We start from the raw sequence: 20,044 nt of genomic DNA, 5'->3' as shown, positions 1-20,044 counted from the left end.
GGTAGACACCAAAAACAGAGCTAAAAGGAGAGTAAATTTAGGACTGGCATTCAGGTGGACAAAATCAGTATTCAAAAGATATTGTTCCTCAGTATCTGCTAAATGTGTGAATAAGCAACTGTTGCTAACAGGTTAAAAGGAGATAATATGTCAGCGTTGTGGTTACAGCTTGTTTTCACGGCCATTAATCAATAAATTAAGGTTTAAATAGAGTTTACAGATTTTTTTATTTTTTATAATTTATGCATTATAAAATATTTCTACTGCTTTGTAAAGATCTTAATAAGTGAGTGATGACATGATACAAATGTGTAAATTGTTTATTACCCTTAATAGTCATTTACAGTTAAATAGTTGGGGAGAGCCGGGACAATTGAAACGCGGGATGAATGATATACAGTGATTTTCTTGGAGCCCTTACAAATCTGATATGCCAAACAACCTCAGCACATACAGTCCGCAGTACTTAAGAGAACCGGGAAAAATCCGGTGGATACGTCACACTTACACGGAAGTATACGAAAGAAGCTGTTTTCAATCAAGGAAAGTAAATTCACTCAAGCAATCATTTGTTTTGAATGACGAGTTGTGTTTATTGTTTCATGTGCCATTGTCATGATCACATGAAAGATTAGTTGGTACTTAACACATCCTGAAGTTTTAAATGTTTTACAGTTTAGAAGCTGGTAAAGTTTAAACGCCAGGAGTCATTGTAGCCATCCTACCTTATTTAGATACGGCAGGAGGAGAGCAGAGTCCACTAGGCTGCAGGCTGGACCACCAGGATACTCACAGCCAAATATTTGGGTCTTCACAGTAGACCAAGAAAACAGGATGCAGATATACATAAAAAGGGCAATCAATATCTAATCCAAATGTGCTTTAACTGTGGGGTATTATAGTTAGATAGCTAAGTTATATTTATATTATTTTATATTAAGAAAAAGGACATAATGAGTTTGCAATTACGTATTAAGAAGGGCAGTTTCAATCTTTCTAAATAAAAACAAGAATAACATTAATTATTCATCCCGCACAGTAGGGATGGATGAAACAATGCGCACCTTTCGTTCAAAGTGAAATTATACTGACGTCGTTCCACATTTTAACAAGAAAACACCTGGTATTGATAGAATAAACACGTGAGTTGTTGATGACAACAACAAATGATTTCTGTCTGTAACGTTATATTTTAAAATGACGTATATCTGAAAAGTATTCGGTTAGCCTAGTTGGTAAAGTGCAGGACTCTCACCTCAATCTATGTCGGGAGAATTTTTTTTTCTCTCTCAACAAATGGATTCTGTCTCTCATGCTCACATTGCAGCACATCTGCAGTGTGTGTACGGACGCTTTTTGATTTTCCCAGTATCTTCAAGCAGAGGACATTTAGGGGAATCTAACGGCTCTTTCAGAAGCAGGCTACAGACTCTTTTTAATGTTGTTCAGAATTTTTCAAAGTTAAAGCTCTCAATTCAACTCAAAATAAAGCATTGCTGCTAAAAATGTTCTTGCGCTTTTATTTTGAAGGCAAGACCTCTAAAGAGGAAGTGATTATCTGAGTAACTGTTGCTGCCATGACTGAGATCTATTTCAGCACCATCAAATTATTTATTTAGTTTTAGTTTTAGCTGCTATCAAATCACCATAATCTGACAGATATTATTGATGGCGGGCAGTTTTGGCGAGGGATGTAATGTAGATGTAACGTGTTTCCCTTCTCAATGTTTGTATAAACTTTATCTATTATGTGGTTTATAAAGGACTGTGGTGCAGAAACAGTGACAATGTTTCACACTCTTGGCTTACTTTTTCCATGTTATCTGTCAGTGACCAAGTCAAAATAACCTACCCCAACTACAAGAACGTCAGAAATGGACAAGAGTCAAGCGCAACTTCATCCCTGGAGACATAGTACTCATAGTGGATGATTCTGCACCCCGTAATTCCTGGATCATTGGTAAAATCACTGAAGCAGTTCCTGACAGGAGGGGGCTTGTGCGACAAGTCTGTATTAAAACTCTAACCAGCTGTGTATATAGGCCTGTGACCAAGATCTGCCTTCTTCAGGAATCATCAGACTTGTAACCTAACTTTGATCATATATGATTTATATGATGGATGACAGATGAACATTTGTTGCAATGGACTATGAATATATGAAAATGTATATTCCTGCATGCGTAATGAATTTGTAATTATTACTGTGTATTGACTGTAATAATTAGGGGCCGGAATGTAGGAGCCAGGTATGGGTTCTTGAACGCTCCCTTCTTTTGGTTGCTCACAAGCTTTAATCACATGGTGTGGGTGCTGATAATAAATTAGGATATCACCTGTTCACGTTGGAGAGAGGGGGTGATGGGTGAAAGCCTAATTTTTGCTGACTGCGGTTCAGTGTTTCTAGTATTTTATGGATATCTTCACTGTATGGAACTGATCACCTGTATAGTCTAACTTTACCTGTAAATGAACCATCAAAACGCAGCAATCGGAATCCTGGAATTATTAGATAATCAGCGCGTCTGGCAGACAGTTTTTCCATACTCAGCCTCTCGGTGTCTACATTTTAGTTTTTAGATAGACGCCTATAATACGGTTTTACTGAATAATTAATTAAATATCATTTCTTAATATATCTATCTAAGGAATCCCCATTTGCTACTCTCTGCTGTCTCAGAAGACCACACCTTTTGCGCTCTTTGAAGGAGGGGAGTGGGGGAGCGGTAGACTAGACAGTTGGTTGCAATTCGCAACCTCATAGCTGGATGCCACTAAATGTTACACACATAACCTTTAAATAAAATTGAAAAGAATTTAATGTGTTTTAAAACTTTGATAAAATCTAAAACTTTTGTGCACTTTAGGTAAAATATGTTTTTTCATCAAATGAGAAAAGGCAACGCTTACACGAACTATACTATGCTAAGTTGTAATACTATGGCTTTAGACTGGGCCTTTGGTAGTATACAAGGATTGTTGTATGACAAAATCCAAACTATGGCAGTAAGTAGTGCAACAGTGTCGTTTAAGGTTAGTAATACTGATGAGAGATGTTGTGCTATCAGTCTCAGGATATTTTGAACGCTAGAACGCTTTCTGCTCATTAATCTTCACTGCAGCTTATACAGAGTTAGAAACTGAGTTGAGGGGAGAAGGTGGGAGGCAGGCAAGATGCTGCAGCAACATCTGGTAAAAGGTTACCTCAAGTTCACAAAAACTGCGATGAACAGTACAAACTTGCATGCTAAATGTGTGTTTGTGCCTCAGGTTAATCAGATACCTAAAGTTCATTAACCTCTGTCATTTTTGCTTCATGTTGTACTCAAGCTGTTTCTCTTCCTTCCTGGCAGGACTTCGATCCTGGGATGTTGACCTCGAGTGCTGTGACCTTGTTCAGCAGTTGCAGCTGTTTATAACTCGTCACTCCGCCCACTTCTCCTCCGAGGTCAAAGGTCAGTGTGATATGGCGCTCTTTGAGCCAATGGACCAGTGATGAGTAATATGAGGGTCAATTATTCTGAGCTAAACATTCGACATACATTTGAATCTTTATGGAACAGAGTTGGATGAAACAAGAAAGCTGCATTCAGCAAGAATTAAATGTAAATATGTCTTAGGGGAAATAATAAATAGAGGCTGCAGCATGTTAGCGTTCTATTCTCTTACCTGAGATAATGTAGATGTGCTAATTTTGAACAAGTGAAGACTCTGGTGGATGTATATCCTTCTCCTGCTACAAAAAGTGATGAATTGCAAATTATCAAGCGACTTACAAAGCTGGTTCTTACTATACAGGAGACCATCTCTCGTGTCCCTTTTGTATTCTTTGGTACAAATCACGTCACACTAGCTGGGCTGACCCTGAGCTTGCTGTGTATAGTTTTCCGATGTCAGATGATTTCTGGGTTCTGCTATCTGGAGCTGCCAGTGTGCCAATGAATGAATGCAGAGAGATGAATCCAAGAAAACTTTAACATGCAGTTTATATGTAGATATGGTAGATTTACTGATATTATATTAATATTGGTGTATAAATATAATATCAGTATTGTGACACGAGACTAGATGCTGATTGACACTTAACTGATTGGAGTTTCTGAAATGCATTTTCTGGCTACCTGCCTGACCATTATATTCACTTAATTTAGGGTATTAGTATTTTTATACTGGCGATGCATTGATAATAATTCCTCTATCTAAGTATTTATTTGCTGATTAAATATATGCCCATTGCAGGTGGGTCGAGATTGGAATGGGACAAACAGACATTTGAATATTTAAAATGAAATATTTCTAGTTTGAAATGAAAATGTACAGCTAGACAAAACAGAATCATCTATAAATTATATGTGACAAGTTCATTATTTTTTAATTCATTTAATTTTAATTACAATAAAAGATACAAATATATATTTAAAAAACCAAGAGAATTAACCAATTTATTTTCCATTAAAACATCACGCCAACTCTTTTTTTTTAGCGTGGGATGATTGCCAGTAGTGAGTTGCATTTAGTGGACATTTAATCCATCTGCATTGCATCAAAGTTGAACTGTGTGTATAATCACCACCATGATGACTGTTCAGTGAGATGTGGACCTGCAGTGTTAGGCCTGTCTATGTGTGTATATGTGTATGTGTGTGTGTGTGTGTGTGGGGGGGGCCTCTTATGTCAATGTGGTGCGACGATTTAGGGCTCAGAGCCCAGGTTGAAAGTACGACAGATGCTGAATAGGGAATTATTTCAATCTTCTGCCAGGTAAGAACCTGATGGAATGAAACACACACATATATAAACACACACACACACACACAAATACGAGGAAACAGACAACCACAGGACAGATTGTTACTGCACTAGTGGCAAATGCAAAGTAGCAGCAGCAGTCAGCAGAAAATGACACAGCATTTTTCAACACAGTTGTTAAATGAAGCAAAGTCCTTCAGAGAAAACAGGAATTCCTGTAAAACAATAAACACTATTAGTATGCTTCATCCATCTGTCATCCAGTCTGTCTTTCTGGGTTATTTTTATAACGAAACACTCCTCCGTTCCAGTGAACCAAAGTGAGTCCCTTTTATTTGTGCTTAAAACTGTTGTTTATTGATACAAGTTTTGATAAAACATCAAGGTGATTATTTTCCCTCAGGCCTGCTTCATCTATAGCACAACCATTTTAACTTTGAACACAGGATGATGGGTACAAAACTCTTATATTTTCTTTGTAACTCAGGAGACTGTAACATGTTTTGATAGATAGTTAGATAAGATCTCGGTTGACTATATTCATGTTGCTTTGAAAGAAGCTGTTTTTGATTTCTAAATGGTATACTGCATTTCTAAGGCCCTGTCCTGTAATGTAAACCAGCACAGTGGCAGAGTGGTCAAACAGGACGCCCTTTAAGTGTCTTTGTTTTAGCGTCCAGTGACCTTAAGCAGACATGATGCTGAATTATTTATTATTATATATTTATTTATTATAAAATTAGTGTTTCCTTTTGACATAAACAATATTTCACAAACACTAGCATGTATGCAGTCTTCTCACTGCCCTTTTTATAGTGTAAACGTATTCAGTTGTGTGAAGGAATTTAGGGGTATGACACAGGTTTCCCCAGGTAAAGTAAGCCAAAGGTGACAGCCAGGGACTCTCCAAAACAGTAGTTCAGACTCTGTCTCCTCTCTGCTTGCTTGTCAAGTGACTGATGTAGTGGTCTTAATAAGGATACACCGTTATCCATTTGTTAGGTAACCCAAGGTTCCAATTATCTTTATTTTGTTCCATTATAGAAAGACTGACCTACACATGAATGACACACAACCTTTAGGTTAACTTTGGGAAGCATAGTGTCTTGACACTATGTATAGATAATCTTTACACATGTATAGATAGGTGAACAGTAACCTTATTTGGACACTTAGGTCTATATCCCCAGAAAGGAAGTACTTCAGAGCCCCCCCGATACGATATTATCACGATATTTATGTTGTGATTCGATTTTATTGAGATTTTCAATCCATTGAGATATATTGCAATTTATTACCTTTTTCCAACTTCCAATTAGGTCCCTAAAGTCAAACTTTGTCAACATCTGTTTATCTGTTTTTCAGTCATCTGTATGGTCCTGTTAAGTTTTCTGGTGGACTAAAAAAGCAATAGATTTTATTATTAGAGAGCAAATATCACGATACTATGCTGTATCGATTTTTTTTTTACCCCCACCCCTAGTATCCATATGCACTTTGTAAGTCTTCATCAGCGTCCGAAACTTCTTCAACACATCTGACACCAGGCTCACTTTATCTTTAGAACAAATCCTATCCCATCTTTTTCACAAGATGTTTTCTGCGGTAAAATTCTGTGCATCCCAATTGTCAGTCACAATGTTTGACACTCCGTAGATGATGAACTTGGTCTTTTCAGCGATAATGGTGTTTGTTGTTATTGCTAATTACACAGTGCTCACATGGCCCAAGTAGAGGTGAGCCACACACTCATCAAAGGGGCCAAGTAATGTGAGTTACACTGAAATTTCTATTTTAAGTTTGCCAAAATTGTCTAACACTTGCCACCATAAGCTACGCGTCATACCGGACCAAGTAAGGCTGTAGAAGCAAAACCTCTGCATGCATTGGACTCATGCTCATTTGTAAGATAAAAATTTTTATTTCTTTAAAATGTTATTGTCTCTTTAATACCCAATGTGATGGGGTATTATTTAAAAATGTCACAAACTTAATACTGACATTGTTCCTCAAAAAAACAAAAACAAAAAAAATACATATATTGTATATAGTGTGTGTGTGTGTGTGTGTGTGTGTGTGTATATGTGTATATATATATATATATATATATATATATATAAAAGCTTTATGGGGTAAAAACGTCATTCTTCACACTTACACATAGTACTGGAGCACCATATATTAGTATTCAACATGCATGCATACAGTATGGTGTTGAAAAGTAACTGATAAGGGAGGTAACTGAAAATGCCTCATCCCTTTTTAAGAGTGTGAGGTAGCTGAAGGTGGAGGACCAAGGATGGAGGCTGGGTGTATTGATTACACCCCCCACCCTGCGTTTTTTTCAGTATGGGAAACACATGGCAGATCAATAGCACTTCAATGGAGAGCAATCCAATGACTGCAGTGCAGAAATAGATAACAGGATCACATTGCTTTGGGTTGGCGGAAAAATTTCCATTGTGGGAAAATGGCAGCAACAGTCATCGCTATCTAGTTGACTGATTTTGAAAATGGGGTGATAAGGTGAGGGAGGGCTGATTGCTTTACTGATAAAGTCTTTGTGAATAGAGTATCGATTAAGTTCTACTTTCTCTGTCAACTAGCTGTAGTGCTCTTGGGCAACCAGTTTAAGTTTTAGTGCTGGAGTGATATTGATGATGGAAAAAGCATATACACGTAGTCTCAGCAAACCTTTTCTGAAGGAATCAATATTGTCAGTACTACTACAGTCAAGTCATGGCTGACATATCAAATTCAGCTTTACAGACTTAAAAACACTTAATTTACCTTCAGAATCAAAATACATCCAGTTTGGAGGAGAAAATAACATTTTTCTTGTATGGGTATGTCAGTAATAGAGAAATTTAGTCTGTTATTAAGTGGTTATTTTTCATATCCCAAACCAAAGCCTTCAGCTGTCTACTACCAATTAGTTTATTTACAAAACACTCTCAGTGGTGTGTTACAGTCCCTTTTTGAAGCATTCAGTGTTATTTTTTTATTTGGATTTCTCATTTGTAGCAAAACTCTATAGTGTTTTCCACTGATGAATGTATTGTTTTCTCCAAGGGGCAGTTGTCAGTTAATCGTAGAGAGCTACTGTTTATGCAGGTGGTTAGGGGTTTGTGGTTTTTAAATTTATAATTTTAGTCCCGTGGCTGCCACCTAAACCGCTTAGATAGTATCTTTTTTTTTTTTTTTTTAGCACTTAGATAGTATCTACAGTTTAGTCTTCAATCTAAAATGCTGCAGGATCCTGACAATGCTGCCAACTGACAAGGTCGTCTGACTACGACAAAGCTTGGTTTATTGTTCAAAATGAGTTTTGCAGTCTCTCCATCTTAATGTTACCCCTGTAAACTAACAGGAGCAATTTAATCTGAGCTTGTCAGGCTGTTATGTGGGCAGAATCCAATAAGTCTAAGCTTCATTATTATTCAAAATTACAAGCTGTTGATACCTAGTTAGAATATTTTAATTATATCTTCGAATTTCACTGGTTTTAATAAACATTTTCAAGGCCAACTTACATAGAATAAGACATGTTTTCATTACATCAAAACAATACTGATACACTGTGAGTCATCAGTGCGATTGACTAGTTTTGAGAGACAAGATTACTGCTGAATTCAAAATACTACTGTTGTTTGTCCACGGCTTTGTTTACTGCTCTGTTTTTATCTCTCCTTGTACATAATACGCAATTTCCTTCAGAAACCAAATCCATAGTGCTTTTATGTTTTATATTTTTGTAACCTTAGGTTTTTTCTAAATGTAGATTTTTATTACAGACGATGATATTGGCCATTGTAACACAACTGAAAATTAATATAGAAGATACACTCAGTCAGATTGTCTCTATTGATCTAACGTCTAAAAGTTTCCTTCAAGGTTTCCATTGTCATCATTTTCCATTTAATGGTTACATTTAGTAGGAGAGTGATGACACTGCTGTTCAGTACAACAACCTTTACAGTAGGAAGCCCAGTCACTCTTTTAGTAAGCTGAAACAGAAACTGTGCACTTGCTAACATTTGGCTGGCAAGTTGAAAAAGAAGAACAAAAAGTCAGACTGAATGTGACATATTAGATTATAAGAATGTTAAAAGAGTAGCCATTAAATACTTTAGGAATATTATGCTTCAGTTTTGTATCTGTCATAAACATCATATACTGCACATACTGTGATTATAGTTTGCTATAGTTCATGCTCATCCCTCCATAACTAATATTACACAGTGACCCCTTGTTAAAATTGTATAACGCAGTAATGACCATATTTTTCAACAGGGACTCTGTCTGAACTCTCTCACTCACAAAGAAACAGACACACAGCTGCACAGCACATAAGAGACATATTCCCTGTGAAGCCCAACCAGCAAACTTATATCCAAATGCACACACACACATAAACACAGGCTGCCTAAATACAGAGACGAAGATGGGGTGAGACAGGCCATGGATTAGTGTCAGCGATTTACTCTGATTAACCCTGCCACACTGAACTCACAAAGGTGTGTGTGTCCATTTATACTGCATGTGTACCTATTTGACGGAAAATTGCCCGTGTGCATGTTGTCTTTTGTGTAGCATCAGAGTTGTCACTTGGTTTAAAATAAGGCTCTAAGTCATTGAAAATCCTGTCTACCTGATGTGGTTTTACAGTAACACAGCAGAGCATCTTTCTTGGGAAATCTACTGGTGTCTGGTTAGGTTTTGCAAAAGGAGTTTTAGCTTAAATAGAATGTAAGATTTAATGTTTTTTACGTGTAACGAGTGTAACATTAATTCACCGCTGTCGTAAATAAGGACAGCTGTACATGTGCATTTGCTATGATCAAAAACAAGCAAGTCACACAGCCAAACATTAAGCAAGTGCGAAAACACAAGACATAGCGATATTAGTGACATGTTGCCGTAATAAAAAGCATTACACTGTTTCTGTGATTCCAGTGCTACATGGTGCCTTTTAAAACAAAATAAAAAACAAAATGTAAAGCTGTACACAGAAAGTTTTATATTATAGTTCACAAAAGTTCACATGTTTATGTGGCTCAGATTGTTATTGTAAGTGTCTGACAACATTATGGAAGGGATCCCTACAGAGATAAACCTAATATTTAAGCCAACTATCGAACCAGAGAGTAAAATTCCAGTTTTTGTCAATGGAGTCTGGTGGTTTTGAACAGAGCGATATAGCTGCTGTTTTTGGTCAAACAAAAATCTTAGTCTTTAAAAAAGGTCTAGCGCTTTAGTGAACTTACTTTGACGTGGAAGGATTATGTTGCAGCCCGGTTTTGCTTCTGCCCATTGCAGCACGCTCACTCAATTCTGGACCAATTTTAAAAGTAATTTTAGAGGTATAGTTTGTGGTGTTGTTGAATTGTATTACGTTACCCAAAGGTATTTCTAATATTTTTTTGCGGGGGCTGGAGCCAATCCCAGCTGACATCGGGCAAAAGGCGGGGTACACCCTGGACAGGTCGCCAATCCATCGCAAGGCATTTATATCATTGAGTATACTAAATGTTAGAAACGCATCTCTCTAGAACACAAAACAATTCAAGTACCACAAAACTGCAGCCTCCAAACTAACCATAAGTTGACTCAACACCTCTCTAAAACAGTTTCAACAACTTTTTCATGAAGGTAGTATTTAGTTGCAGGACTGTGCATCAGTGTTAGCTAGGTGTACCTAATAAAATGGCAACTAAGTGTATATAGTAATAGAACCATATCTGTTTTGAGAGATTACTGACAGTCACCTTTAGAAAACAGTTTTTGTAAGGACTGTACATTCACACTAGCACTAAAAATATACTGTATATAGTGGTTGCACATGCTACTACATGCTGTCAGTGCAGGTATTTCGCAGTAGGTCTATGGGAAACGGGCTTTAATGACCCAAAGGTCCAAGGATCCTTTGAAGTGAGATGTGAAACATCACGTATCTCTTTTCCTTCTTATATTCTCTCTCTGTTTTGCTCTCGATGATGGAGATGTGGGCGGAGATGAAGGAAAAAGTAAAAGAATCAGTGGGAATAAACTCGATGTAACCATTACGTGTGGATCCTCCCTCCTACACACACATTCAGACTCACACGCACACATAGGTTGAACTCAGTAAGATGGCTTAGTCAGGCAGGGAGCTCATGAAAGACTGACACCCGGTCCCTAATAAGAGGCTTCCAGACAATCTGCAGTATGGATGTTAGCTAGCTAAGATTAGACTTTCTCCTGTAACTTGTGTGAATCTGTGACCTCTGGAAACAAAAACCCACATGAGCACAATTAATGACTGAATACAGAGGATTTACTTTTCAAGAAAAGTTAATTCCATAAAATGTGACTGTCTGTTGTAGGTTGTCAATGTAAGAAAAATATTTTTTATTCCATTTGAAATTTAATTCCATTTTTCCCCATGAGTTTCCCTTAGCCTGCCTGTGTGTGTGGGTGTGGTTGTGCAGTATTTATCGAAACAGACACACCAGGGAGTGTTATCTCCATGGTGTTGTCTGACGTGGATGTGGTTGAGGTGATGGTAGCCCTTGGAGCGACACAGAGTCATTAAAGATTCACATTCGATGGCGGAGCCAATTTGCTCTGAAGCCTGGGGACCATGCCTTTTCATGGCTGTTGCCATAGCGACCTCTACATCCCTCCCTGAGTGGAATGACACTTGGGAGACCATGAAGGTGCTTAAAGATGAAAGGTTAGAGAGGTTGCTGGTCCTTTTGTACATGTATCATGACTGAGGTCAAAGAAGGCATAGGCTGGTGGAGGATGGACAAGACACGTTCTGGAAATCACAGCGGGGCATTTTGTTTTTGTCTTGTGCCATAATTGGATGCAATTTGGCTGGAATATGATAGTTGTGTTGGGAAATGATGATCAACAAGAAACTGTATCAATTGAGTTCAAAAGTCAAGAAAATCTAGATTTTTATCTGACACACTGTAAAGTTTACTGAAGAGTGTTGTTTTTTAAAGCCCTAATTTGTGGGATTAGGACATTTTTGACAATAACAGCAAGTATCAAAAAGCTCAGAACAGAAGTGCACCCTTATTCAAGGATGTTCAACATTGCCAGTATGTTGAGAAATGAACAATGAGCTCTAGTCATACAGGATCAAGAAGACTAAGAGTCTACAGGCATGCAAGCAGGTCTGTGAGGCTGTACTCGGGCACAGTGATCCTTTGAGGTAAGTGCTTACATCAGCATGCTAACATGCGCACAATGACAACATTAACATGCTGATACTCAGCACGTATAGTGTTAAACATGTTTCCCATCTTAGTATAGCTTGTTAGCTGTGTGTAACCCTGACCCCTATATCCTGTCCTATCCGCTCTAACAAAAATTATAAGCATGCAGCAGAGTGGAGAAGATAGCCATCCTTTAACTTTTCTAATGATGAGGTGAAAAGAGGAAAACTGGCTACAAATATTTTCTTGAAATTATGTAATAGGTGCACAACAATACAAGAATGGAATGATTATGCTCATGAGCCATATCCTTACTAAGATATTTGGGTCAAAAGAAAAAAAAAAGAGACGGTTTTAATCTATAAAATAAAAATTTGACCTGATGGTGGTGCTAAAGGAAAAGTTAAGGGAAAGGTGGCAAACAGATCAACTGACTTGACAGACAGAAGGACATTGTCATCCCATTAGCATGGCTAAAAAAAGTTTTGTGTCCTCTTTACATTTTTATTCTGCAATTAATAAAAAAGAAACACTACAACATGCGAAAAGGGGCCTTCCAGAGTATGTATAAAGACAGCAGAAGCAAAAGATTATGACAGTTATGGCAAAAAAATAGCACTTTCATTTTATTCTAGTTGGAACCAACGCAGCTTTGGATTTATGCCACAGCTTGTAGTATCCTTTGTTGATAATCCATATAAAATATTCATGCAGCTGCGACTACAAAATGCAGGCCTTTAGGCAAAAAATGTGTTAATCTTACTATTAGCATTTTAAAAAGGTGTGGGCCCTTGGGGCTTTCTGCCTGTTGGGGGGCCTTTTTCTATTCAGTCTTTTGAAATAGCCACAGCAAACATGTAGAGTTTGTTACATGACAGGAAACTATTAGTATCTCAAATGAGAAGAAGAAATTGTAATGTTTACGGTAACTGGTAAAATAAACCTACACTTTGGACACACAACAACAAACTGTACCTACCATAGACTGTTTTATTTTGTGAAAGCTCACTCAGTTGCCAGTTTATTAGGGACAGCGAGCTAAAACTAATGCAGTCTAATAAAACAGTCCTGCAACAAATCCTACTTTCGCCGTGAATGTTCAGTTTTTATCTTTTCTGTTATCTAGCCTAGACAGGGTGGAAAATAATAGGAACACTGGTGTAATGTAAAACAATTCAACAACACCACAAACTGCAGCCTCAGAAATGACCCCAAAATTGAATCACATCTCTAAAACATTTTCATCTAAAACTGAGCATTCTAATCTTTATGAAGGAAGAATTTCTTGTATTAAGCTGCATTAATTTTAGCTGGGCGTACCTAATAAATGGCTGTAATATTTTCAGCATGTTTTGTTTTGTTGACATAAAAGGGGGACGTTTGGGTTTGATGAGCAAGTTTTTTGTTTTTTTGGTTGACTCAGCAGACCATAAGATCAACTTAAAGGTACCTATTTGAAATGTCAGGCTTCTTACTTTGGATAATGCTAATCATCTGTTATCGCTCAACCTTTGCTAAAGTATTTGAGTTTTGAATTATTACTTTAATACCTAATGTAAAAGTTCACTAAACGGGCAATCCACTAAAAACTTTTAAAGTAGAAAGAATGGATGGAAAACTTTTCCACATTGTCTGGGCGCATGCATGGGCTTAATAGTGCCGTATATTAGGAAGTAGTACCTCATTTGTTCCTTCTCCCATTGTGTCATATCTCCCAAATCCTCCCCCTCTACTTGCTGTAATATGTGGAAGTAAAGAAAACCCTTCTACCTCTCCTGTAAGCCCTCATTACTGTTATTTCTTGCACTTCTTTCTCACATCATCATTCTGTACTTAAAGGAATATTTTTACACCTTAATCTGAACAGTAGGTAATTGCTTTAAAAAAATCAGTTCTATCTCTTTTCTCATTTCTCATATCATCTCTGTCCCTGACACTTTTCTGCTCGAACATGATTGCTCCCAGGTCACCGCTGTATTTGCCCAGAACTTTGAAACACACATTATTTGCTTGTTAGGTCGCAGATCTGCAGATCCCATTGCAGTCATGCTGAAAGGTACTTAGCAGCTTTCAATGTGGAAGTGAGAGGGAAAGTCTGATATGAAGGCACTAACAAGGAATTATCCGGATAGATTAAGCAGCTGTAATCACAGCAAACATTCACTCTGCTCTGCTGAGGCCTTAATAAGAGCTTTCATCACCACCGTAGAGAGGCTGCTGGCATGTACTAAAGAAGTTCAGTGACGTCCAGATCATGACCTTTAGCTGCAGGCTCTATTCCCCATATATCGCTAACAAATAATTTAGTTATCATAATTTTGTATTTATTCAATGAGGGTTTGACCACGTCTGTTTTTTTTAAGGGAGAATGAGCTGTCCACCCACCGTTTTTATTTCTCTGTACAGACAGTAAAATAGCCGTGAGGAAAATGTGTGAGGGGCTGAAATGGGAAAACTATGATCTGACTGGATTTGAACTGAGGTAAGCCACTTCTGGTTCCACTCACTGCTGTTTAACAAAATAAAAGGTGGTTAAGTCATTACCTCCAATTAGTGGCTATCACATTACAAAGAAACCAGTCATATAAATTATAACTTCACATAAGTATAAATTTGTGCTTTGTGTTCTTGGATTGATCACCTTTGATGCATTAAAATGTATCTTGGAAAAATAAAACTGGTATTGATCAATCAGGTTAGAGTGGTCTTTGTGGAGTCCTCTGATCACGAGGGAAGAGACTCAATCAATCAAAAGTAGGTTAAAATACATTCATTCAAACTCAGAGCCTCAAGACCTTCAACAGGATGACTAACAAAATCTATTCTGTAAATTATACGGTTGGTAAACATGTGGGTTGTGATCGGAAATCATCAACCGCAAGTATGACGCTGATATTGACTGATATACTGCGTTCTGAGTTTTTTTTTTTTGTATATGCCACTGTATCTGTTTAGTCATAATTATGGAACAAGACACGATTCTCTGAGGCAACGATTTGTAATTGCGCTCATATGTTTATCTTTTTTTGAGATCATAAGTAATTATAAGTAATAATAATAATAAAATCAATATTTTGACTCACTGTGGTGATTTAAGAATTTCAGTTTTCCATGAAATGGCTCGACAAAGCCCTAAAATATATCTAAATATTGTAATGGTTCAGTTTTGTGTTTTAATTTGCTAACTAGTGTATGTCTCAAAGCCTGGAAAAGAAGGCAAGATTGACTATTTTTAACATTTGCTCATATTTCTCCAGTATTGATATAGTAAATATCTTGTCAGTAATTTTTGAATTTTGCAGAATCTGAAGCACTCTGGATAATGCTTATATAAATTTGTGGTGTCTTAATTGATACCTACATACAATCTCATTATCATGTGGCAGCGATTCTGTAATATTTACATTAACAGGGAGATCTGTTGCATCAAACCAAGCGCTCCTAATTTTTCCCTGAGATGCATCAACAAATTGCAAGACTGTTGTTGACCATGTGAGGAGCTGTGTAGAGGAAGAGGGGGCAGAAACAAACACAAATAAATGTGTGTGTTGAAGAGAAAGAAGAGTTGCATGGGGAAAGAAAATTTGAAGGAACAAAGAGGAAAACGTGCCTGAAGAAAAGAAGAAATACATTTTTTCAGTTCTGACAAAAATGTTGTTAGTGGAAGGTCACAAAACAGCCTTCTTATTATTCTTCTCTGGTCTCTGATTTGGAGAAATAGCTACAGCAGTTTCACACTGATTCTCTGCCATACTTGTACAAACACACATTCACACTAAACCTAGTTTTCTCCACTAACCTATGATATGTGTCATGTTGTAAATGCTCATCTAATAACTTAACCGTTTATCACATTTATGGTGCCATTGTTCCTACCTATTCCCATGGCCAGTCACCTCCTGCCTCTAACATATTTCTTCCTGTGTCAAGCTCAGTGTCTGTCTCCTATGTTGGATGGTGAGAAGGAGACATTTTCATCACTGTTAAGCTCTGCTAGATTGCCTTGAAGGAATCGATTGAACACAGTGGCTGCAGAAGTTATGGTTGGGAAGCTGGGAGCCCTTTTCCCCAGCGCCAGGATACTGTGTCGGCTTTTCATTTCCGCTGCTTTCTGCCTGATGTTTCAGATCTCCTGAGCGGAGTCTTTTTTTAAATCTTTTTGGTGTTTTTCTCTCGTGTAGGACTGTACAGCAATTAGTCATACTGTATATAAAAAAATCGGCATCACACTCCTCACTTCTGAACTTTCCAGATTGCATGAGATGGCTGTTTTCTTTTAGTTCCAAATGGCTTTTTAAACAAAGTAATCTGGTGCTGTGGAGAATCCAGGCAAGTTTCGTGACAAAAAGGTCCCCGTTAATCAACTCACCATCAATATTCAGCTCACAAATTCTACACGTTTGTTCCACTTAACATTTCTGGATAGTCATTTCTGAAGAAAAGCATTTCACATGAAAATAATTCAGTATAATTTCATTATTTCCCACCTAAACGGATTTCGTATTTGTCACGACTGTACATGCTGGGTCACAAGAATTGATCAATGACTTGAGATTAGGGTGTTCATGATGCTTGGGGCAAAGAATTGCTCTTGACAAATGTCTTGACCTTCAGTGTCCTCAATACCGCCTGCAGATTTCTCTGTAAGCAGATTTAAATTTAGATATAACATTTTTATTCCACACTATATAAACAAGGCACGTACAGTGCAGATTCTTTATCTGCTTGCTCAAAAGATTATTTGAATCATTGTGTTGAAAATCAGGGACAACTTCTTTCTGATCTGTTTCTGACCTACTTTTGAATAAATGGTGTCTGTCAATAAATTATCCACTTTATCATACATTGTGTGTGTGTGTGTGTGTGTGTGTGTGTGTGTATGTATGTGTATGTATGTATGTGTGTATATATATATATATATATATACACACAAACTCTCTACAACATCTGAAAATGTCAAAAGATGCTTATGATATAAGCTGGTGCACAGCTGATGCTTTTCTTATGTCAGGAGATCTGTTGTGCCAACAAAAGTTAACAAAGTGTGACGTGCATTTTGTAGCACATTACTAAGCTCTGTTAGACCATCACCAAAGGGAGTTTACTTATTGATCATCGTCATTATCGTCATCGTCCCAGCTGCGCATCATTGGCTGTTACACCACTCAAGGTAACCACTATTTCAATTTTGCTGTGTAACAGTGTCCTGACCTTCAGTGTGACACAGCAGTTCTGTTTGCTCACCTTGTCGCAGCGGGTAAGGGAGAAACTGTATGTGTGTGTGTGTGTGTGTGTGTGTGTGTGTGTGAGAGAGAGTTCCCTCTCTTGTGCTGTTGGGAAGAGTGGGGGAGGGGTCATCGGTCTCAATGGGATACGGCGTTGTGTTTATTCAAGTCAAGGTCACAGAGATTCACTTCTGGGACACTTTTCTAAACAGACCCACTGCTCTTTCTCTTACAGTAATGCTAATGTAAGTGTACTGTATGTTCACACGCTTGCGGACACGCGCATTACATACTCGCAGCACAATCTGCTCAGCAAATACACGTACCGTCAGCTATTGTTACAATGGCATCTGAGGAGCTGTCGGTTTCCATTTCATTGGCCCTGAGCTGAACCAATGTGGAAAGACCATTTGCGCTTAGTCGACTCCTTTCTTTTCGCCTCTCTGCACATCGTCTTGACTTGTGCTTTCTAGTAAAACACTCCCCAGTGCCTGGAGACAGTGAGTGGGGTGAAGAGTTTAAATTCCCTCAAGTTCAGAAGTGCTACTAGCTTCCATCGGTTAGTGGAACATGAAAATTTTATGTTTGTTTCTGGTATTCATGTTGTTGTAAAGTTGTAGTCGTCCGCAGAGTACCTCCATTCAGAATCATTCCCACATTAAGAATTCAAACGCTAACAGTGAAGCTGAACGCTAACTTGCATGAGTTCTGAACACAGAATTGTTTCAGCTGACAGCCAACATAGAGAGTTGTGAAGTAGGAGAGGTTTTTTCTATATCTAGGATTGATGAAATTCTTGTGATTGAATAGTGGAAAAACAGCATAGATGCTTAGGAAAAATATGTAGTTGTTTTGATAAATTCTTCGATAAAATTTTAATTTAAAGGTACATAAAACTTAAGGAGAGACATTTATGACTCCAAGGTGCATTTCAGAAGGAAACATTCAGTTGCTTAAATCACCTCAACTTTCAGATTCTGTGTCAACTTTGGATGGTTTTCACTTTTTTTCCCTTTTTTTTTTTTCCACAATTTTCAAAAAAATGCTTCTGAAATAAACCGCAGCTTTAATGTGAGATCCTTAAATTAATTGTGTTCATTATGATTAATAGACACATTAAACTCATATTGCTGTGACATGAGTCTTTACCTTTAAATCTTTGGTGATGAGGTCTCTGGAGACACTTTTTGAACTGCACGTTTGGTTTTTGATCAGCCCAAAAAGACTCAAGTCACTCCATTACTCAGTGACCTCCACTGCCTCCCTGAGGCCTCCAGAATCAAATTCAAGTCACTAATGCTTGCATATAGAGTGACTACTGGGTCTGCACCCATCTACCTAAACTCCATAATACAAACTTATGTTCCTTCTCGGCCGCTACGCTCCTCCAACGAACGCCGCCTGGCTCTGCCATCCCTTCACACAAAGCAATCCCAGTCCCGGCTCTTCTCATCTGTGACACCACGATGGTGGAACGAGCTACTACATGCCATCAGAGCAGGGGCGTCCCTCTCTAACTTCAAGAAGCTCTTGAAAACTCATCTCTTCCGAGAACACTTCCTCTTATAACACCTCTAACTCCTAACCTCTAACATGCACGTCCTGTGCTCTTCTTCTATCCCCTACAATTATCTTGTATTGATTGCACTTTTGTGTTTTGATTGCACTTTTTGTTAACTCTTACTTCCTTCCCTAGGTATTTACCCCATTGATGTGATATGTACTATGAGCTCTTACTAGTACTTAATGCTGCTCTTACTAGTATGTATTGTCAGTTGTAGATCTGTATTTGATGCTCTGTTGATGCTTTTATGTTGTTCCTCAAATGTAAGTCGCTTTGGATAAAAGCGTTTGCCAAATGAGTAAATGTAAATGCTCCACTAGGTGCTGAAGGGACCTGAGTGAATTGAACACTGTGTGTACACTAATGCTAATCCATCAGTGCTGAAATTGCAGCGTCATCATGGACTACTCCCTTGTAATCTCTCTGAGATCGTCCGCCAGCCTAACCCTTCCCATGTGGGGCAAAAGAAAGGATGAGCATCTGTTACAGTGTAATATTTCAACCAAAAAGTCTATTTTTCATGACCCACCCAGGACAACTAATCTGGAGTGTGAGAAACGACATCTAAAAGAACGTTTTAAGGTAAAACATGTCTAATATTTGCTCTACTTTAAAAGTGAGACATTATGAACTCCTTAAATTAGGAATAAATGCTGACTTTGCTGCCTTTGATCTGTGGTGACTGTACTGTTGGTGTTGCTTTTGATCCCTGTCATACAATATGTTGTATTGTCCCAGCAGAATCTTCGGCTGTGTTAAATTTGAATGAATCCTTCCACTGCTACAGTAATCCTCTTTGCAACAATGCTAATTGCAGCTGTGAGCATGATGATTGTTGAATCATCTTCTTGAATCATCCTGTTTTTTTGTCGCTCTCGTTGACATTTCGTTTAGTCGTTATGTTATAGTGGCAACAGAAGCTGAACTGCCTTCTTAAAATGGAACAGAGACGTCTAGGAAATAAGTCTGAACATGGCGAACATAAACTAATTTCACTTCATTGTTTGAGCGCAGCATATTTATCATTAGGTGCAGGTTGACTTCGCCTTACTGAATGTAGACAGAGAGAGAGACACTGAGAGACAGAGTGAGAGAGAGAGATAGAGGCATCCTTCCAAAGTGGCTCATTGCGTCATACATTATTGAGGCAGCTGTTGAATTATGCAAAGCTTTGATATTGATCCCAGGGCTTGCCATCACTTCAGTCTGTGGGATAGAGAGAGAAGTGGGAGTGAAGAAGAGAGGAATTGGTGCAATCCAAGCAATATTGGAAAAATAGATAAAAGAGGTAGAGATCT

At 37.9% G+C, this 20,044-nt stretch overlaps 1 protein-coding gene across 2 annotated transcripts in view; it reads left to right on the top strand.

Annotated features, from left to right (window-relative positions):
- map1ab (microtubule-associated protein 1Ab) overlaps positions 1–20,044 on the top strand; it is a 76,166-nt gene that overhangs the window by 7,347 nt on the left and 48,775 nt on the right. For both annotated transcript variants that reach the window (XM_038706179.1, XM_038706178.1), the window contains exon 2: positions 3,354–3,455. In XM_038706179.1, coding sequence (XP_038562107.1) covers positions 3,354–3,455 — 102 coding nt within the window. The remainder of the gene's footprint in view (positions 1–3,353; positions 3,456–20,044) is intronic.

This window comes from Micropterus salmoides, unplaced genomic scaffold, assembly GCF_014851395.1.
Source record: "Micropterus salmoides isolate LMB-PRFRI ecotype aquatic unplaced genomic scaffold, ASM1485139v1 Ms_hic_scaffold_8, whole genome shotgun sequence".
Taxonomy (NCBI): Eukaryota; Metazoa; Chordata; class Actinopteri; order Centrarchiformes; family Centrarchidae; genus Micropterus; species Micropterus salmoides.
The sequence above is the reverse complement of the archived record's forward strand: the minus strand, read 5'-3'. Positions and strand labels throughout refer to the sequence as shown.